We start from the raw sequence: 22,650 nt of genomic DNA, 5'->3' as shown, positions 1-22,650 counted from the left end.
AGATGTGCAAAACCCAAGGGGCAGAATGAAATGCTTGCCTTTCTCGTGCTCCCCCAAAAGCGCCTCTGTAGTGACAATGCATTCTTTTTCTCACTTGCATTTGTTACCCTAACTTCAGTATTCCTCCCTTGTACATAAGAGGAGTTTGTGGCTGGTTGCATCTATGGATTGAAGTGGCCGGGTCACAGTCAGTGCTCGTGCCATTCTGTCAGCCGTCCGCACTGCAGGCAATGTTGCTCTTGTTCAAGCTTTTGAGTGTTACATGTTTTGATTTGCTATTCCTTGAAGATGGAGAATATTCCTCTATGGAAGGAACTCTGTAAAGATTTCACCTTCAGTTTGCTTTCTCAGTGTAGGCCAGATCAGATTGTATCTTCTTGATTGTATCTTATTGAGGAATTTGTGAGATTCCTCTTATTCTACTCTATCTGAAAAGGTGAAAGGAAAGTATTTCATTTCCATCGTCTGTGTGCGTTTTTAGGCATATGGATTGGGAATTGTTTGTCTGACTTTATAAATGGTGGATAAGTGAGAGATCCTCCCACAAGTGCTGAGGTTATCACACTACGTAGAAGAGATTGCTCAGATTTCAGTGTGATGGTGACATGCACAGCTACAGTAATGCTGAAGAGGTGAAATCCTTTTACTACGGAGTACAGATGGTGATCTGAACATAGTTGTACAGTGCACAGTCTGAACAGTAGAGGTCCTCAAGACCCAGCTCTTCATGCTCAAGTGGAAATTTTACAGTAATTACATTCCTTATTATATAGAAAAAAAAATTTACTTGAGGATTTTGTCACAAAATTAAACAAAATGGTCATCTTGTTTTCCTTAAATATTTTTAAATCTTTGTGAAATATTAACTTATGTCTTTTGTAGTGATGCAGTAACATTTTGGGAAAGCATTTGACTGTTTCATCAAGCCTTTAGAAGAAACATACAGCAGTATTTTAACGGAGTAGTTCCTGTGCCTACTTTGTCATTAAAGGGCACTACTGCTCTCTAAAAGCATTTTATTTTAAAAAATTATCATTAGGAACCATGCAAATATCCCAAACGTTATCCTAATGTCTAACTCTTTTATCCAGAAATGATCAGTTCATGTTCAGTTAACGTTGCAGCTTATTTTTACTTCACTGTAGAGTTACTAATGCAATTTTTTGTGCACGCGTACAGCAAGTCGAGTCTGCATGGCCTGTTGAATTTATGAGCTTGGACAACATTTAAATATTTATCTACTTGTATAGGTAACTTTATTACCAGAGTCCTACTCATACCAAAGAGAAGAGCATGGACAAGAAATTATAAATATTGAGGGAACATTTTCTTCTACCTACTCTACTGGCTGAGCACCTCAACCAGCTCTGTCTGGCCTGCAATCCCTTTCAACTTTGTTGCTGTTAACTTCCCTGTAACCTGGGCAACTAAGCTCTGAGTAGAAAACTTAGTAGGAAGAATATAAGTTAAAGTAACTGCAGTTTACGTTAGAAAATTTTCCACGATTAAACGCACTTCTAATGGAAGGAAATGCTGAGATTTTGGCTTAGTCATTAAATATGCAGGAGAACAGAATTTGTCCCATAGTAGCTGCTAGCTTTGTGTCTCCAGACACAATTGTTTCTGAATTGACTACTGTTTACCTGAGCTACTAGTATCAACTTAGTTGGTGATTCACAGATTTCCAGAAGGGGGGAAAAGCCCCCACATTACAAGTTAGCTCACCACTGTCTTTAACGTGTCGTGTTTTCTGGACAATCTCACGATAGTGCCCTTTGGTAAAAGCTCTCTGAGTGATGGATTAAGATCTGTCTTGGATTTTACGTGGATTAAGCTTTAAATTAACATAAAAGAATAACAATGTGAATCAATTTGATCAAAGAAAAAGTGTCACTAATTATTTAAACAGGACACTTACTACAGAGCTTTAAAGGCAAAGAAGCGGATTTCCCTTGCATGTGGATCAAATCAGAAGTATCCCATAATTGACTCTTTACAAGACCTTGCTGCAGCGTAATGGACTAGATATTAAAGCCTTAAGTATTTAAAGCTAGTTTCCGTCTTTCTCTAAATGGAGGTCTACCACTAAGAGCTATTTTACAAGTCTGACACATTAGCTACATCACTCTGAAATACACTGGGCTCTGGCTGCTCCGGTCCGGAATTTCAAGAGCTTTCAATAGTTAAATGGTGTGAAACGGGTAGCATTGAACCTGTGAGAAGGAATGAGCATCCTAAAAATAAATTCCAGATGGGGATGTCTGTTGGAACGGAGTGGAGATAGTGGATGTTACTTTTTGTAAGCGTTTAATCAGTTCTGTCCTTGCCACCTATTTTTAATTTTGTTGGTGCCTCTCGTGAAAACTCACTCTCTGGAAGTGGAAATTCTAGGGAACGTCAGCCATTTTTCTTTCTGGGCCCTGAAGATGGAGTCCTCTGCATTTGTTTATTTCAAAACTGTCTTGGTTGAGTCCTATACTGGTTGGTATGTGAAGGCGTGTTGTATTTTACCATCTAGGGAGCACACACCCGTTTTCTTTTGGGGAACGTGCATTAAAGCTATTCTGAACAAAGCTCCTGCCAACCTCTAGTTTAGTCCTCCTTTGCATGAGCAGTATTGCATGGCTTATACTGTCAAAACATTACAGGTGTTATTTCTAAGGCAACTAAAGATAATACAGTTTGTCCAGCTTCATGTAAACAATCACAAAAAAGAGGTGATAGGTACTCCCATTAAAAAGTTTGAGTCTATGCATTTTAAGTATTATTAAATATAAAACTGTGTGTTACATTAGGTAAATTTTCTGTTGATATAACCTTTTATTTGTTTTGTTCTATATTTATGTTGTGCTTTGCACTGGACACAATGAATGTCTTCCATTATCTTAGTTTTCCATTTATCTATGCTCCAATAGTCTCAACTGTGGTGTGTCCCAGTCTTTATCTCAAGCTTTTGCATTTCAGACAGGCCTGTACATGTAGTTCAGTAGCAGTATAAGAAGTTGTGTGCTCTTGATCCTTTTTTTTTTTTGTATGGAAATAACTCGTATAAATATTCCTTTACTACAGTGGTTTATATTATATATACTTAAAGGATAGTATTACTTGGAAAGCATAATAGTTCTTAATAAGAGCCAGAATTTACTTTTAGACAATTTCTGTCTTCTAATATGGGAGGTAGAAATCAAATCATCCTGAAATCAACTGGAGTTCAGTGTGGGAACACTGGAACCTTGTGAAGAAAGAAATTTTGTCCCACAGGTACAACTTAAAATTCTGTAAGATATAGAAAATTTGAATATCTTCAGTTTGTAACATCTGTGACTTCAAACCATACCGAATGAATTATATTTTTTACATTTCCTCAAAATAACATTGTAAATGTTAAAGCCACAAATTATATGTCGAAATGAGACTGGATGTTGACTGTGATTATTCTGAAAGTTGGACTATTTCATACGCAAAGATCAAAGTATGCTTCTAACTGTTTCAAAGGAGAAATACTTCTTAAAAGTTACTCAAAAACTTTGGCTTATGGATTTAGCTGCTCCTTTCTGTGTAGGTGAAGAGAGAGAGCCAAGTTTTCAAGTATTTATTTTAACAATTATTCCTAGGCTTGTCATCTTCTCAGAGGAAAGGACCTCCCATATTCTGGTTAAGCCATGTGTTCGTCGTGGGAATGCTGGGCTTTCTTCATTCAGCTGCAGTCAAGATTTGGGCAGCTCATAACAAGTAGCTTAACAAAACCTCATTTTTTGTATTTGGCAGGATGATGTTGTCTGCCCAGCAAGGGTTAGAGTAATATTTTCAGCAAACACTGGTTCTGCAAAACGATCTCAGTTTAGCGCATTCCAACCACACACATGACCAGACGTACCAGCTGACCACATCCCCTCCAGCCCTGGCAGTGCAGGGCAGAACCCATCTTCTCACAGTCTAGACAGGGCTAAAGAAGCAGATTTGCCTTTGAGTGATTTTAGGATCTCTGCTATTCCCTCCAGACTGACTACACAGGACAGATTTACGCTGGTACGGTTCTCTGTGTCAGTACAATGCCCAGGCACATGGGTCTTGCGCAGTGGTGTAGGGTGGCCATTCTGGGGAACCCCCAAAATTCTCACTGTAGATGGGGAGAGGCAGCAGTTTTGCAAGAGCAGTAACTCCCTGCTTGGGGTTGCATTCATGCTCGTGGCTTGCATCCCTCAGTTTTTCCCTGCTGACTCCAAAGCAGAGTTCCTGTGGCAAATATTTTTTTCCAATGACCTTCCAACTTTCCACATCCTGCTCCCATACCATCGTGGAAATATTCTAGCTCTTCTTCTGCCCTGGCTGGTAGAGGTCTACTGAACTGTTAAGGTGTTTATGTCTCATTGCTGAAAGCTGTATGCCTTTCTTCAAATCTAATAGTTAATACTCTTTATGAAAAGCTTGTTGACTTAAGTCATGTCAGAAGGAGACACTTAGACCCTCAAGGTTCCTCCGCATCACTGTACCAATAAAAGGGCCTCTTAGTTTCTATTTCTTCCAAAGAAAGTAAAACTGAGAAAACCTTTAAATTCTTTCAGTTGTGAGAGTTCTGCCTGAAGTACTTTTCCCAGGTTATCTTTGTTTTATACCAAAACCAAATATTTTAATCAAATTTCCATTGATTTTCTAACTCAGAAAAGCAGAGAAGAGCTAATAAAAGGAGGAAGGCTTGTCCAAAGGAAGCACTGTGTGTGATGTGGATTGCAGAGCAGGTCCAGGAAGCAACAAGGGCTGCTGACCGTATCTTCTTTGTCCTCAGTCCCAAGGCACAGTTGGGCATGTACCCACACTGAGGCTCCCTTCCCATGGCCTCTAAATAAAGGTATTAAACCAGCATAAACATTAATTTGCATTAAATAGAAAAATATCCTGAGTAACCAGTATGAAACATATGAGACTAATCATAAAGAAAATTCTGATCTTCACAGCAAGAAAAATAAACTGTCGTGCCAAAGGCTCTTTCCCCACACATTGATATTTTCCTTCAGCTTGTGAAGTTGCATCAGAGCTGACTTTTTATTGCAGAAATGAATATTAACATTTAACCATGTGTGTGTATATACTTGGAGCATCCAAAAAGGTTACTGAAAAAAAAGCCCAAAATATGACAGGTACCGCTAGTTCAGAAGAGATCTGAAGGCAGGAGTCGGGACCTTGTCATGCTGCTGGATGACAGAAGTTTGCCTGAAGGTACCCTTCATTACCAGATCATTGAAAATACAGCAGTGCTTTATCTATCTATCTACCAACAAAAAACAAGCCACTAAAATAATAAACCTGAAAGGCATGTAGAGTAGTTGTGTAAATATGCAGACTTGAAAGGTAGACTTAATAGACAGAACAGCAGTAGAGCTCTGTGCCACATTTTAAAGCAGTATCTTAAAACATACTGCAAGTATACATGCAACATACTTTTTGAATGATCTTTTAATTCAGATTGAAGCCAGTGTTTCTTGTATCAGATGTAATTCCAGAGATAAACACTGGAGCACAAAACCACCAAGGTATTTCTTCCTTGTCACAGATTGCAGGCATTCAGCTAACTACCAATTCGTCCAGCATGAAAAGCACAAGTTTTGTAAGTGATGCCTTACTTTCTTCTGAATTTGCAGCCCTTTAAAAACTCTAATTGCATAATTATTGATGTGTCCAGATGTACCCATAAGATTTGTTCATCCTCTGTCTTGCTAGCAGCTTCCATCTGATTCTTGAATTGCATGCAGTTCTGTGTTTTGATCAATAGTGTTCAGTCCCGTCTGAAACCATTATGCAGAATTTTGTTTTTACAGGAAGTTCTGTGGAGTACCACAGAAGTTTCCAAATTTGACGAGCAAGCGGCTTGTGATTTGAAACAAAACAATGCTCTTGTTTAAGGCTTTGATTTCTAGGCCTTCCATAAACGCCCTTAGAATCTACCAAACTAAGCTAATGTAAATTTATGAATAATATCCTCAAGATACAAGTAAAATTTACTTATGTCTTTAAGCTGTTAGCTTCCTTCAAAGACTGCAGCCAGTTAGTATGCCCCAGGCTCTGCTTCCCTCCATTCAGCATACCCCTTAGAACATTAAATTAATTGTGTTAAATTTCCTAGGGGCGTTAATGGAAGATGTTGGAAGTAAGGGTATGAATCTTGGTTCATAGGCACAAATGTTTTATTTCATCTTCAGACGGATTCTTTTAAAGTAATGTGTAATTTGGTTTTCATTTCCTCTCAATCTTTATTTAAAAGAAACAGTTTTCCGCATTATTATTTGCTGCTGCAGTTAATCTATGCATAAAGAGTAGGAAAACTTACTTTTCTGACACAGAGCTTGCATACTACTTGAAAAGTTTAATCCATCATTGTTTCTTTGTCAATTGTTTAGATTTCTTTAACTTTAAGTTGCAATTTTTTTTTCTCCAACTTGTGTATGAAGTATGAAATAAGTTCAATATGTACGTGAGTTTGTGGGTGGGTGTCTCAAACTCTGTTCTGATAGTCAGAGGTTGACTCATTTTTTTCGTGGTTTTCCCAAAGACTATTTCTGCCAATCAAGAAGTGTGGAATGGAAAAGGTATCCATAATCCCCCTACCTGTATTTGGAAATCTCAGGTTTAGCGTACGCAATACAGACAGATCAGATGCAGAGCTGCTGTGTAGTGTTTGGGTAGCAATTTTAAACAGTCTCTTGTTAGATTGTATGTATTTGTGTGATGTTTCAAGTGATGGATTATCCTCGATATCACTTGAGGTGGCTCTGTTCTCCCACTGTGCATGGGTTAGTTCATAGCTCTAATATCAGTGAGCATCCCAAGATGGTTTCTGCCTGTCAGTTTCAAGTAGAAAGCAAAGCCCTTGTGCTCAGCCTTCTTCCCAGCCACAGTAATTTGTCACCAGGTGACAAGTGGACTCCAAAGGAACGATGTCAGAGGAAACCTCCCATCCCTTGGCTGATGAAAGCCACTCTCTGCATGGAGTCAGGTCAGTGCCATGAGCTCCAGAATGCAGCAGATGTCAGTACTTCTTGATTCCCAGCTGTTGCTTTTCAATGTAATCACCCAGAAGAAGGTACTGAGAGGCTCCAGAATGATCATAGCTCAGCCCATTGGCCCCAGAACCATGTGGCTGGAACACAACGAGATAAAGGAGGAATCCCACCATCAAACTGGACTTGCTAAGGCAGAACAGCTGACAAGGGAGTACCAAAGCTGTCAAATACTTACTTGCCACAACCAGTATATTTCTGCTCTTAATACTAAAAGTGTGTCAGAATTTCCATTATAAAGCACTTATTTTGTGGGTTTATAGCTTTGCCATAAAAATACACCTTGGGTTGAGTCTTGGCATACAGCCATTTGGCAGCTTCTAACACCATATTAATTCAGAACATCCAGACAACGTTTTTAAACACCAGTATCTGAAACATTGGTGCTTCTCTTTTCTTTTTTCCCCTTCCCAAGTACCTTGTTTTATGCAGGACTTGCAGAAATCAAAGATGGGTGAATACATTTACAACAAGAATCTGAAATGTCTGGAAGTCCTCTTCAGAAGTGAGGGCCGTCTACAAAATTCCCTGGGCAGATGGTAAGGCTGCATAGAAACCTCCAAAAATGAATTGACAAGATCCCTGTCTTGTCCAACAAACTGCTTACCATCGCTTGGAAATTTTAGTGGAACAATTTTGGCTAGCCTGGAGCTAGCTGCCCAGTACTTATGAAGATATGAGCTAAAATATCAATTTTGGAATGAAATCAAAGAATTTTAGGTCACCTCTGAAATCTAGCTTAACAAAAAGATTGTGAGCTGATGATCTCGGTGAGATAGGAAATTAGGAGGAAAATATACTTGTAACTTGAAATTGAAATAGATCAGCTCAAAAAATAGAACACCTTCTACTTTCGAGCTATGGGCTTCATAAGAAGCACATATGGTCTATTCAAATCCCAGCCCCACTGAACGACTGGAAAGATGGACAGAAACTGGGATTCCTTGCAGCCAAATCCTGTAACTCAAGTACTCTTTATAAAATGAACGATGAAAAGGGGCGATCCTAATCTGATCCCTGGCCTTACTGTACAATTAGGAAAAGTGATAATCTTGGTTTGTAAAACAAGGAAAATTGGCAGCTGTGGAAAAATTAAAGGAAGTAGTTCAGTTAAATATTAGACTTATGAAAAAATTGGCCATAAAAGCTTTCTGAGGCTGGCCAGGACAGAGCCTCAGAAATGTCTAGGGAAGGTTCTTCAATCAGTTCAGGAAATGTGAAGACATGAAGCTGAAAGTGCTGAGCTCCAAAGGAATGAGGATAAAGCTCATAGCTTTTCTCTAGATTTGGTCAGTTTACTTTTTGAATGTATATGAGGATCTGTGAAATGAATGGAATAAAGCACCCTTTCTCAAACTGAAGTTATTGGACTAGGCAGACTGAAAAAGGATAAACTGGTTGCAAGCAGAGACAGTGACTGCTGGGAGACATGACACATCCCAACATCGGTAAAATTGATTTTGAAAACTAGAGCTCTACTTCAGAGCAAGAAATGTGGCTAAAATGATGGATAAGCTAAGGAAGGACTTGGATTTCATTATGCTTAGTAACAGAGTTTTAAATCTGCTGGAAATGCTGCCTTATAAATTAAATCTCCAGAAATTTTCTTTAATTATGTGGCCCAGGTGAAGCGCAGTGTCTGCACATTGCACAGATTTTCCTGGTACAGCAGTTCCTTGTGGCAGCGCAGAGGAAATCTCATTTTAGAGGCCTTTGCAGAAGTGTTAGCTGCTCATGCCCTTGCAAGTCTGAGGAAGAGCTTAATCATCTCCCATGCTAATACACTGAAATGCTGAATTGACTGCAAGTTACATTGGTCCATGCCGGACCCCCCTGCTCTGCTGGGACCGCTGAGGCTGGAGTCACTGCTGCCATTAGTGCTGCTGTTAGCAGGGATAAAGGCATGACTGTGCCACGGTCAAGGCTTTGGCATACTTTTTAGATTCCCTGAAAGTTTTTTCCAGCTAAAAATCAGTTCTCTGGATCCAATAAATACACAGCCTGCACACAGTGGTCTACCACAGATTGATGCTGAGGGAAAGCAGCCCATTACCCCGCACCTTGCTGTTCAGCGAAAGCAAAGCAGAAAGAAGTGCTACTGGGCATCAAGGAAATGAATGGGGATGGGATAAGTGAGCTTTCAACAATTTTTGGACCTCACTTGAGTTCTGATTAAAGTCAAATGGTGGCCTGACCAGAGCTTGCAAAGCCAATAACAGCAACAGATGAGGGAGCAGCCTCCAGAGCAGGACTTGGACCTACTGTGGTTTGAAAAGACGTGTTTTGGCTCCACACCTGTGAGCCATAGAAGATGGGGAGCAGGTATTGTGCAGCATGCCTGTTCTGCATTATCTCTAGATGATATCTCAGTATGAAAGAAAACACTCAGACAGGACCTGATGTGGTGGCAAATGGTCTGTAATGTGCTGAAAGTCATCAACCTGGAATCAAACCTAAAGGCAAGTGAATCATTGCAGGCAGAAGTAACTCATTATGAGTCCGCAGTCAGCCAGGGAATGGCTTGCACAGACAAAAAGCAAATGGAGGCAGGACAGCCCCAACCAGCTCCCCAGACAGTGGCAGCCAGGTAAAGGCTTGGGGTTTTCTTACAGATTACTGCTACTGCTATTTCAGACAGCTTATTTGTGGCTTTATTAATGCTGTAAAACCACTGCATGCATTTGGCGAGAAGGAAACCATTTCACTGGCCAGTATGGTGTGATTTAACATCTTCAGTCTTTGAAAAAAGCCATGTTCCTGCTTCCGCTCCTGCCTCCCACATTTCAGACACCTTCCAGGCTGGACACAGATGCTGTGATGGGGGCAGCATTGACAGAGCAAATCAAAGGGCTTGAGAGGATGGTGGCTTATTACAACAAAACGTTTATGTTCTCAGGAGAGAAATTAATATTCCACTCAAAGAACATCTGATAGTGGTTAAACCTATAGAACATTTTCACTGCTGTCTCTTTGAAAAAGGTTATACTGCTTGGACAGAGCTTCAGCAGGCAACAGGGATCCAGCAGACACTGCCCTGATGGACGTCTGTCTTCTCTGGGACAGACATTGGGCTGGGGGCAAAGGTGTCCTCCCCTCCTTTGGGGCTGAGCTGTGGGCATTTTAGTAGATAAGCATGGCTTTATTGTTCATAACTTCCTCCTGTTGAATGTTTTGGGTGCTTTGGGCTTAATTTGTTAGTGTTCAATAAGGAATTTTGACATTAAATTCTCCTCTCTGGTTGTAAAGAAGCAAAGAAGCTTTAGTAAAACATAGATACTGACTGACACGTCTTTTTATGTCTAACTATCTGTCCAATATTGTGATAGTTTCTTGGGTCTCTGTGTGTGAACTAAGTAATAGTCTGATTATTTCCTTGCTACACACATCATAATTTGAAAGTTTTTTTGTGCTATTGCAAACGCGTTCGGTTTTAAAGTTATTGTATCTAAAGCAGTACTTTCCAAAGCATGTCATGTTTTTCATACTTGGACCATCATAGAGCTGTCACGTTGTGTTTCACTCAGTTCCTTGATGTGCAGCAACAGAGCGTGATAGCAGGGATCTGGAAGGAGAGGCAAATAAGGTCATGGTTTTGAGAGATTTCTTTTAAAAACAGCTATCTGAAGTATTGGACATCATAGGGAGCTGAGAACCGAGAGGACAAAAGCAAAAAAGAGTACTTCTGAATAATCTTACTTTAATGTGGTTGTTTCATTGCAAAGCTATTTAAAGCTTTCTTCACACAGCAGGAGGAATCGCATACTGGAAAATCTGTTCTGTAAAGATTTTCATCACTTTGTTAAACCTCAGCTGAATGAGCTTGAATCTAAATCAGTAGCACTGCAGAGTTACTATGGGTTGTCCAACAACACTGACCAGTATCAGCAGAGGAAACATTTAATGACACGTGAAGCAGTTTTGTTCCACGTGCCAACGGTTGATATACGCTTTGTATACAGTGTAAGTGCCAGGTCCACTTTAAAACCAAGAGTGGGAAGGACAAGAAAACTGATGGGACATGGGAAGGCTTCCTGCAAAAGCAAGGCTCTGCTGTTATGCAGTAGGCTCGGCTGTTATTTGTGCGGGTGTTGGGGCGTCTGGTCTGGCTGTGCTTGGATGTGCTTGGATTCTGCTTCCAGAAGGCAATCGGTGCTTTAACAATTGACCTGGTGGGGGCTGCAGGGTTTCAGATTTGTGTGCCTCCAGCTCCATTCTCATTTCAGCCTTATTGTGCCTGCTTAGCTCCTCAGTGTCATGGCGCTCTTGATGGGCTCAGTGCTGGGCACTGTGGTATGTGCCATGCTGGATGTCAGGGATGGGTGATTTCTTCTGGATCCCAGTAAGCTCCTCTCCTCTTTGCAGAGCAGGGACTTAAACAGCCAGTGCTCCGCTCCAGCAAAGTGCTGAGCTCCCTCGCAGCAAAGCACCTTGCAGAATGAGGCTGAAGACCATGATTGAGGAAGAGGTGTGAGGAGAGCTTTATTAGTATGGCACATATTTAAACCATAGGAAAGCCCACAAATGTTACTCATTTTAAGTGTATTTCACACTTTTTGACTATTTGAAATAACCACATTTGTAAAAACTTCTTTTAATGAATAGAGCTCTTTATGTACAAAAAAGCAAACCTTTTTTTCCCCTTAGGTACAGCACTCTTAAAATACTATTTCTTTTGTAGGTCTGGCTGCTCCCATCGTCTGTTCGTTATTGCTTACTGCTACAGAACCCTCAAAAACGGAAAGCAGGCAATTCAGATTATTCTTTATCTTAAAAGATTTTACTGATCTCTACCACAGATTCATCAGGACTAACGAGACAGATAAGTAAAGGATTTTGTTATTACATGCTAACTCCATAAAGATACTCTGGGGTAAGCGGAGAGGTGGTACAATCTTTCTTGTGAGTGGTTGGGAAAGAGCTACCTGGTTACAAATTCTGGCCCCACTGAAGTCAGCAGGGGTTCTGCCATTTGCCTTCAACAAAGCAAAGGGTTTCACCATGTGTTTAACAGGAATATTTTGCTGGAACTGTTGTCAGCATGCTAGTAAATAGACCATTTTAAAATTTGCCTTCTTTTTCACGTTCGAATGTTTGTTCACCTCGCCTATGCTTGATGTAATTTGATACAAAAAATTCTCCTCAATTTCATTTTATTTCAGGTAGGTTTTGAATTGGTTCATTTTTTACTTCTTGTGCTTTTAGAGACCCCACGTGGCAATGTCTGGGCTAAAAACACAGTAGGGGAATGTTCACATATTTTGTCTTGCTGGGATTTAAACTGAATTAAAGAAAAACAGAAATGAAAACATTTGCATTTGTTTATGTAATTAGAAAAAAATCACATAAAGCTGGGCCCGAGCTAGCTGAGAATATCTCTGTAATGAACACAAACCTTCACCTTTTTGCAAGCACGCTGTAACTGCAGAGCTGCACATATCATATCTACCGTATCAATGACATTTTGGAGTACGTAAAAAAACCCCACTCTATTTGTCTTAGGAAATATCGAAAACTTTTATAGGGAATTTGGAAAATATTTTTTGGCCAGCATGAAAGGTGAAATCTTGCAGCACAAAGTACAGACATGGGCACAGAGACTGAACAGACGGGCTGCTGTAAAACAACCATTTAATAAGGCATTAAAATGCCATCGACTTGGACACATAAAAAAAAAAAGCTATGAAAACAAATGCCTTTCAAATAATTAGGATCTTATGCTTGAGACCAGTGTTGATCTCTATGCAGAGATTTTCCTGCTGAAATCAGACCAGCCTAAGTCTGATCGTCTAAGGAAGGAATTAGCAGCGTATAAATCGGCTGCTGCTCGAGATTTTTCTGTTTCTGCCATACATAACCATTCATTTAAATGGCCACTTCAGACTTTCTATCTCCTTCTTTCTGTTTCCTAGAGTAGTTTGAAACACATTTGACTTAGTGCGCCAGAATAATTTTTTAATTGAATCTTGAATTTTTATCAAGAGTACGTGAAAGGGTTGAATTACCAGCTCCTGCCACACTGCATAAGTGAATCTGAGCCAAATGCAGCCAGAAATAGCAACAGAACCCAGTTCTGTTCTCCAAAACATAGTGTGACTTTGCTTTCACTTGAAGTAAGGAACTTGGTGTTTATAATGCATCAAAATGATATAAATCTGTCCTTCAACTCACCTGTAATGTACGCAGACACAAAAACAAGAAGTAAAGTTGCCCATTCATGTCTGTGTATTTACTCCTGGATCACTGCTGTCATGGTTGTCCTTGCCTGGATACCTCACAGAAGACGCTCTAGTTACACAGAGCATGTTTAAAACAACAGCATCCATGACAGTGTAGTTAACATTACTAGAAAAAAAATAGTAAATGCGATGTTGTCCGAGAGATGAGCATCAAATTCTCAACTTTAAGCTGGAATTTAATAACATTTCACAAAAGAAATGTTTAATGAATATTGCTTTTCATATACAGTAAAGTTACTGTTTTGATCTCCATTTTGCTGTGCATTAACATCGATAACCTTGGATAAATGGACGCACGGTCCTTCTGCATTTTGTCTCGTTTCCTGTTCTGTCATTAGCCTAAGGCACAGACTTTCAAACCTCTAATTTTTCTTTCAGATCTGTAATTTCAAGTACTCTTAGATTTTCTGTTTTTAACACAGGATTTCACACAGATGAGAACCCTGTGTGTAACTCCCATAGCTAGGCAGAATAGGAGATCTTTCTCTTGATATTATGATTTCTTCTATTAATCTGTTTTATATGACTTTCTGCTAGCCTTGCTTTTAAAGGTGTGAAAACTTGCACTGCAGAGGTATTTTATAGATTGCAACCATAATTTCTGAATAAAATTCTAAATAACTGGTCTGGTTATAAAGCTTTGGGCACAATTTTTAGGTTCCTGGGAACTGCTGTTAAACCTCTGTTGCCAATTGGCTAGCAGTACATCCCAATTAGTGACCCCTCTATCTAGCAGTAGCTGTATGTGAGTGACTTTTTATTTTTTTTTAAGTCAGTCGTAAATGGTTAGTCCAAAAGAGTAGCATAAAACTTCGAGCGAGTCCCCTGCAGGAGTCGGCTGGAGGAAATTAAAGGATCAACAACACAAGGGAAGCACTGAGGCAGGATTGTTCCAGGCTGCAGCCACAGGCTTTCACATGCACTCAGGAAATTGACTTCATCAAAAGCTGAGGATGCAGGCGTGAGGATGAGGAGGATAATACAGGTGATGATTCTAAATCATGGCTCAATATCACAGCGTTTTCCAAGGGAGAGGTTCCGTCCCGCCCTGAAGAAAGCAGGTTTTCTATATAAAAATAGTCTTCTCCTTATGAATTAATAAAAGTTGGGCACAAATCTGAGCTATAAATCTAATATGACTTAATAAATAATGAAGACTCAGTTTCCCCAAAACAATATCAGTTGGATGTGGGGTTTTTTTGCACAAGAAAAACATGACTCCTTATAAGCTCCACTGCTCAGTACACAGCGTTATTGCCCTGTGCACGTTTGTGTTTGTGAGAGCTGTAAAACAAAGGACTCCAGAGTGCTTCAGACTTACAGGCAGGCAAGGAGTTTTCTTTAATGCTTCTAAGCAAATTCTTGCTGCAGAAGTTTGGATATTCTGGGTCCATGATGAAGCTGAAACCTTCCTAGTGTAGTTGGAAAGAGTTGCAAGAGGGGAAATGCATAAATCTACATCTGGAGCCAAGTATGCTGGGAAGGCGTAAAGAGATGGGGAAGCAGGAGTGCCAGAACAGGGCTGAGAGCATGAAATTCTGCAGGGAAAAGTGGGAGAAAGAAAGAGGAATGTCCCAGGAATGAAGCTCTTATAATGTTCAAATCTTTCCTCGGAAGTAAAAGTGTGGAAGGCTATAATCCAAATAAGGAAATTAGAACAAAAATTAACAATATTCAGCTATTCAGATGTCAAAAGAAACAGCAGAGTTATTGGTGTTAGAGGTTATTGCCAGGAGGGAAAAACTCAGCATGCTTTGGGTAATTAAGCTTCATTGGAGAGCATGGATCCCTTTTCCAGGTAAGAAATGCTTTTATAACACGGCATCTTTTGCTATTGTAATTAAACACCACGGACTATTCTGCATATGAAGTCTTAAACGCTTTAGTCCTTTATCATGGGATTTTACTGGCCAGGCATGTGTGTTCTTATGGCAAAAAGCATTGGCTGCTATAAAAAAAGAAACCCAAACATTTCTTTTTATGACTTGACTTGCTGTATTTTTATATATATTGAGCCAAATCCATCCCTTGTGGAGCTGAGTTGAAGCCAATAAGGATAGATTTGGCCCATGTCTATATGAGAAAGGTGGTGACAATTAAAATATATTGTTTAATAATGAGAGCTATGGTAGTGAAGTGTCTTTGTGTCTATGAAATTATACACCACGACACCACACTGCCAGTAGAGAGTGAGGCTAGCAAAACAAGTAAGAGCAGTTTCTGATGGAAGGGCAAAAGCGCTCTAACTTTTATTATTATGATTAAATATCACAAAGGCAAGACTAATTTAGGTAACATCTCCAGAAGTCTCATTTATAGTGTAGTATTTTGCCACAGTGTATTTTAAAATATTTCTTGCATGTCATTATATGTAGCTAGCAAGGGTAGTATGACTGGCTGCCATTAGCAGTAAGTAAAAGAACGGTTCTTATTTCATTTATATTTTAGTGATTTTCAGTAATGCTGCAAAAAGGAATGCATCCTATGAAATGAAATGTGCAGACAGCCATTATTATCACTTTATATTGGTAGTTCCCAGCGGTTCCTCTGTGTGAGGCGTTGCACCAGCACATGAAAGCCACTGCTGATACCCTGAAGATCTTCAGATCTTGCCTATTTAGGCAGTGAGATATGCAAAGCTTATTGCACAGACAACCAGGTCATCTGTACAAAACCAGAACAAATGAGTTTTGTTTGGCTCCTTGACATGGTGGGTTGCAGGAAGCAAATCTTCTCTTGTATCCCTGTTGGTAAGTTATAACAACTTTTATACGCCAAAGCCCTACTCAACTGCCTACTGACTTGTATCCCTTTACTGAAGATATTTGGGTAATGGATACTCACAGCCAGTAATCACAGACTTAAACCCAAGCTCTTCAAGGGGGTTGCCAGAAAGCTGGGCTCAACCATGCAGCTCTGTAAAGAAGCTGAGCACTTAGAGAACACTGGCCAGCAGCAATGGAGCCCAGGAGCAATGGCCGAAGGCAATCAATCCATTGCCCTGCTGAGCTAATGGGCTCCAGCTGAAAAGGTACCTCTTATATGAAAATAATGGCACTTGGGAAGCCTCTCACCCTCAAAAACAGAGGAAAAGAAAATGCGCAGCAGAAGTTCTTTTTTGCTGTAATTATTACTCATTCTGAATCTCTATCATAGAAATCTGGCCTTTGGCACTGGATTAAGATAATATTTTATTAGAAGAAAGCATGATTCATCAAATTGATGCGTTGCAGTATCTGTGGAAAGGAAAACTGGGAAAGACACAAAAGAAGCTGGGCTGTGGAAAACCACTGCCAAACAGAGAGTCTCAGACTGCACTAAGAAACAACAAAAAAGAAAATATTTCCAAAGAAACATCTGAGCACAGCATTACAGCCAAGTGAAGAATTATTACTGCATTAGGCTTTCAGAGTGGGGCATGCAGTGTATGTGGTAGGAGAATACCCTGTCATTTTGAAATTAAAGAAAAGTGCATGTGTTCCACATCAAAACTCAGTTCCTCAGAAGGCTTGTTTGCATGCTGCCAGTTGCTTCTGCTCTTTGTCAAGAAGAATATTTTTATTTTCTAGTTACCATTTTCTCCCTCTCTCTCTCCTCCTCATCATTTTCAAGTTCACCATTTCCTTGTGTTTATTTCCTTGCTGTTGACTTCCTGCTTCCATTCTTTTCTGTCTGGAGTATGAATATTGATTTTCAGGCGATCTGATTAAGTGCTTTGCAGAGGTGAGTAAAGATTATTTTCATTTTGTGCGTGACAGACACAAAGCAAAAATTAAGTAGTTTACTAATGGCTGTAAGCTGAATCACTGCTGAGTATATTAGGACTGGAAATCTTGAACTTCACTAGAATTCTTAGACAACCATTTAAAGCTGTTTTTGAAATCTTTTGAGTTAATTGTGCAGCTTGCAGGACCAGCTCTTCCTTGTGCACCATCTTGGGAACGGGAAACACAGCATGCACCACACGTTCCTCCATCAGTGCCATCCTGTAGCCAACCCTGCTTCTTCCCACCTGTGTCACACTGGGGCAAATGGTCAGACGATCCACAGGGGCGCTCACTTGCCTCTCTCTATATGTGCAGTCTTTGTTGGAGGCTGAGATTTGCCCTTTTGCTTTTCCATGCACACTCATGCAGTCTGCTTGCATTAACACCTCCCACCTTTGAAGTGCTTAGGCAACATTTACACAGAGAGTTAAACCCCATCTCTCCTTGCATGTTCCGAATGAAGAAATGTAGAAATACTAAGGGTCATCCATTCAAAAGTCTGTGTGACAGCCATGTGCTCACTTCTAGCACTAAGTGTAAATGCAGTCTTTTTCTGTGACGCTCGACAGAAATCCCAGTGGAAGTTTTTCCTGCCTCTAACCTGTCTACTTTCTTTCATAATGATAAATGATGGGAAAGCCTGAGGGAGGGGGGAAACTATCTAAGCATTCAACTGATCGTGTCTGTAGAAGGATGGGAAGGGAGAATGTTGATTCATTTAAAACAGAACTTTAATATGGCTAAAATCTTTGATATTTTTCTCATTTTGATCATTTTTTGCATTCTTGTAAGTAAGCTTAAGGCTAATTCATTACCCAAAGATGTCTCATCGGATAAGACAATGTGGTTACTTTTATTCTTCACTTTAAATTTAATTGATTACCTTTCCCACTTCCAGTTTGTCCTGCACACAGTCGCTTGGTAGCAGTCACCTTTATTTCAGTCAAGGTATCCATTGCGTGCTTGCTGACTGTTTCCCATTACCTCTGCAGCACAAAGCAAGTTCATCACCTTTCCAGGATGTCTTGTGATTGATTCCTCATGTCTGGGGAAATATGCTCTAAAGTTTCAGGCTAAAATGAGTGCTTGGATTTAGTGTGGATAATCAGTGGTTTAAGACTTATTCTTCTTATGAACTATTCATCTATTTATGAGATACACAACTAATATTAAATATAATATGTTAAATTTAAAATGTTATTATTCCCTCAGTAGCTGCTCAGACGCACTGGGCATGACTAAACCATGATTTGCAGAGTGTGTCTGCGTCATCCATCAAGCACAACTACTCTCTGCCTCAGACCTAACCTGTGCGCAGCAAAGCCAAGGCTGAAAGCCTTGAAAAGAAGATCAGAGGCCTGGTCTTGCCATGCTGAAATCTATAAAAGTTTTCCTACTGACTTCAACAGAAACAGGACTAAGCCTTATGATTCTGGCAGGAAAATCTGAGAATATTCCTTTACAGCTCTCTACTGAATGTTGAACTCCAGAATACATTGTTGTCAGCCTTATGTAAGACAGAGACTGTTAAGGAAAGACAGTAGTTTTGCACATACTGTTCTCTGCACATGTTGTTCTTCAGTAAATATTTATCAAAGGATGCGTCCGTTCCTGCTGGCAGCGTCCGAGGCATTGGACAAATTTGGCCTGATTTCCTGCTGTCAGTGCAAACCTCCCAACTAGAAGCTGAATTTATCAAGTTTCGTCTTTCAAAACTGTTAAAATCATTCTTATCCAAGTAGATAGTGCTGACAAAAATGGTCATTCGATGAAATACTCTTTAAGAAAAGGCACGTCCTCCAGCTTGTAAGTACAGCCCCACTGAAAATATTCATCAAAACTGTAACAAAGCACGGCTAAAGGCCAAAAATTTGTATTTGCTGAAAACTAAGGAAAACGGCAACAGAAAGAAAACCAGATGAAAGTTTGTTGGCACTTGCAGGATACTTGTTCAGGCCTCTTACCCTCTACTATTTGTCTGTGGAACTAGACTCTTTTGACCTGTTCTAGCTATTCCTCACATGTTCAGTGTGTTTTACTTTTCTTTTGCTTGAACAAGTTTATAATTAACATAAAATAAGCCTGATTTTAATTGAGTTAGCATTATCAGCACTTTGCACTAATTTATATACCCTTTCATTTCCTCTTTTAAGCTCTTTTTAGGTCAGACTTAGGCTTGGGGCTGTGCTTTGGTGCACACTGTGCAAAGGATGTGGTGGCTGAGCAGAAAGGGCTTGGATCCCAAAGCCTCAGGGCTTACTACCACCAGATGCCTGAACTGAAATCTCTCTTTTGGAGTGCAGTTGTTCTGGAAGAGAACCTGAGGAGCTGCAGCTGCGCCTTCTCTACCTATGCCTGGTACTTACAGCACCCCGTGGCTAAAGGGACCTGTGGTCAACTCCTCAACTCCTGACGGACACAGCCTGCAGTGTACCATGGGCTGGGAGAGTTAATGGTTTGGAGGAGACTGTTCCACCCGCATGGGAATAATTAGCATTGCAAGGACTGTGAGGCCCCAGGCCACTGCCCAGGTCATGCAGATGGAAAGAAGCAATGTGTCCAAGCCCCATGCTGGCTGCTAATGGCATACCTCAGGGATACTGGGACTCTCTAAACTCTGTGCTGTGAAGAACAGCTGGCAGTGGCAGCGGTCAGGGAGTGGCTGCTACCCAGCCCTGCTGGCACTGAGGAGGTGGCTTTGTGCGTGCCCCTAGGGGGGCTGCATCTGTATGAAGATCTGGAGGTTTATGCTATCTTTTTATTATTGAAGGCTTGTTACTTCAAACCCACCATGACTGCTGCGGCTCAGTCCCAGAAACTGTCAGTCAGGGATGCTTTCTGGCTGCCATTACAGCAGGGGCTCACTGACAGACAGGTGCCTGCCCTCACTAGGCCTCATTCGGCCTCGCTAGGCTTGCTTGGCCTTACTTGACATCACTAGGCCACACTAGGCCTCACTAGGCCACACTAGGCCTCACTAGGCTGCATCACTGCCCAGACAGCTCTCAGCTGGGCCATGAAGCCCAAACCCAAGTTTAATTTTAAACTTCACCTCAATTTAAACACAACACAGGCTGCTCTGTACCACCCAGAGCTGGCACACGGCGTGCATCTGCCACGACACTGCTGCCTGAAGGCTTTTCCTGAGGGGGGGGCTCTGTGATGGGCACCACCTGGGCAGCAGTTTCACACATGACATTGTTTTTGTTTTGAATTCGTGTCGGAAAAGGCTTTTTTGCTTTGGTTGTACCGCTCCCAACATTTTCTGCTCTTTCATTTTTAATATTGAACCTGTACTTTGTAGAAAGGAAATAGGTCAAAACGTTATTCTCCCCAGCAGCAAGTTGTTGGCTCATGACTTCTGTTACAACCAACTATCAAAGCAATGAAAGCCCTCGCTTCACATTGAATTTGGGCTGCCTCTTGTCACAGGCAAGTGCGTGGCACCTCCTTGGAGCAGAACCTTAAATTAAAATATTGTAAATTTTTTGCTGCTCCAGCAGTACTGCAGAAATGCAAGTGGCCAAGGGGGGAGGAGGTTTTTTCCTCCTGCTGGAATTTTTCACTATAACCATCCTCAGGGGAGTTCTCATCTTCAAAAGAAACATTCCTTCTATACAAGCTGCAAAAAGAATTATTTAATGACATCATAAATTAATACAGAGAGGCACAAATTTTCCAAAATGTGGAGAGAGAGAAAAAAAAAAATTATCGTTTGCCAAAAACACCCAAGCTCTTCCAGACTAAGGCCTCTCCTGAGCCTGGGAGCTGCCAACGATACCAAACTGAACGGTGGGGTTTCTGGCATGACTCAAGTTTAGCTTGTTTAAATTTTGGCAAATACTCGTATTACTCATATACTCAGCAAACTGATACAAATATTTGTTCTATTTAGAGTGAAGTCCAAACTCACTGCTGGCACCAGTGCTGCTGGACTCGGTGGAACTAATCTTGCTCATGCCAGTATTAAATTTGGACACCTACCTTAAAGAAAAACAACCTTTGAGGTACAGATTAGAATACATCAATGGAAAACAGAACTCGTGTGTAGCCAAGTTTTCCTCACTTGCTAATTTTTGCTTTAATCTGATTTGAACTGGACCACGTTTTTCTGGACTTGGGCTGCTACTTGCTGTTATGATGCAGCCACCAGGTCAGAGCTGGAGCTGGAAAAGCCTTCATGCACGTGAAGTTCTCTGCATTCTTGAGAAGTGAAATCTGTAGTAAGTAGAGCCTGGGCACAGTGAGCATATTTGATTGATTTTAGTGCTGCATAGGTTGCTTTTTTTTAATGATGCCTTCAGTTTACTGTTTCTGGTTTGTAAAGCAAATAGACAAACAACCAACCAGATGGGAAATGCAGACCTGCCTTGGGGCTTCGGTTCCTCATCTGGTCACACCTGCGCTTTGCCCATGAGCTCTCTCTGGTTTTGGATTCAAAAAACAGGTTAGGCATTGTGCAATGAGAAGAGCAAGACGAAAACCACCACCCTTCCATTCCTTAATGCAGCCAAAGCATGCCCCAGGGGTGTGCTGGCTGAGGATCTGTGCTCAGTTCAGCTGTGGTTTGTAAGCAGCATGCTGTTTAATGCTATCTAAATGTTTTTATAAAGGTCAAGTAGGAGTGGGATCCTCCTAACTTAACTTTAGCCATTTAGAAATGAGAAATCTAGTCTGCCTGAGCTAGATTCCTCTGCGAGTGGAAAATATCAGCACTGCAGAATGATTCATCCCATTTTAATCTGCCCAGTCTCTCTCCATTGACTATAAAAGGGGCCTGGATGACCAGATTAGCATATACCCAAATTTTAGACACATATGTGCTCACTCAGCATTTTACAATCATCCCTGCAGTGGCCATACCAGGTACCATTTTCATAGCTCACGGTGTGCCACAGGGCTGCACGCAGTGCCTGCACAGCTCCCGTGGCTCCTGGAGCAATGAATCTTGGCTGTGAGCATTGCTGCATGTGTCCTCAGCCTCAGTCTTAAAACCTGGATTGCTTACAGGTTCAGGGCTCATCTATACTGCCTTGACAGAAAGCTGCTGGGCCAATTCTTGTAGGAGCTGCTTCCAAAACTGCCTTAGATGCATAAATATTGTATTGAGTGACATAAAGTTAAAAAAAAAAGTTAAAAAAAGAAGCAGTGACTACTCCTTGAAAAGGGCATTATTATTGGCCATAGTTGTGAAACAGGTAAAATATCCCAAAAAGAGTCAAGTGCACATGTGGATAAAGTGTGGGATTGGTGTAATTGGACAGAAGAAGGGAGAAGACAGAGCAATCATCCAGTAATTCACCACAGAACAGCTTTATGCTTGTTACTGAAATGCAGCCAGAGACAGTTAATAGTAGTAAAATGACTTTATGTTCTGATATGTAAAATAAAATGTCCATGCTATGTAACAAACAGTTGAAAATTCCACACCACCTGTATCTATTGTGGTTTCTAATAAAATTTTATCTGTAGTATATATGGTTTTTATCTAACCAACCCTTAGTTTTTACATCGAAGGTGTGTAATTAAAAAAAAAAAAATCTTAAATAGATGTCTTTCAAAAAAAAAAAAAACAAACCTTGCAACATTCAT

The 22,650-nt window shown here is 40.6% G+C and overlaps 1 protein-coding gene across 5 annotated transcripts in view; it reads left to right on the top strand.

The window, feature by feature from the left end:
• BRIP1 (BRCA1 interacting helicase 1) overlaps nucleotides 1-22,518 on the top strand; it is a 104,034-nt gene extending 81,516 nt beyond the window's left edge. For 4 of the 5 annotated variants that reach the window (XM_048966670.1, XM_048966671.1, XM_048966672.1 and 1 more), the window contains exon 25: nucleotides 11,734-22,518. In XM_048966670.1, the coding sequence (XP_048822627.1) occupies nucleotides 11,734-11,826 (93 nt within the window). In that variant the 3' untranslated portion in view covers nucleotides 11,827-22,518. The remainder of the gene's footprint in view (nucleotides 1-11,733) is intronic. The other variant, XR_007380716.1, reaches the window with a different exon arrangement.
• Nucleotides 22,519-22,650: the final 132 nt, after the last annotated feature.

This window comes from Lagopus muta, chromosome 20 (assembly GCF_023343835.1).
Source record: "Lagopus muta isolate bLagMut1 chromosome 20, bLagMut1 primary, whole genome shotgun sequence".
Lineage (NCBI taxonomy): Eukaryota > Metazoa > Chordata > Aves > Galliformes > Phasianidae > Lagopus > Lagopus muta.
Note: the sequence above shows the minus strand (reverse complement) of the source record. Positions and strands in the feature narration are given on the sequence as shown.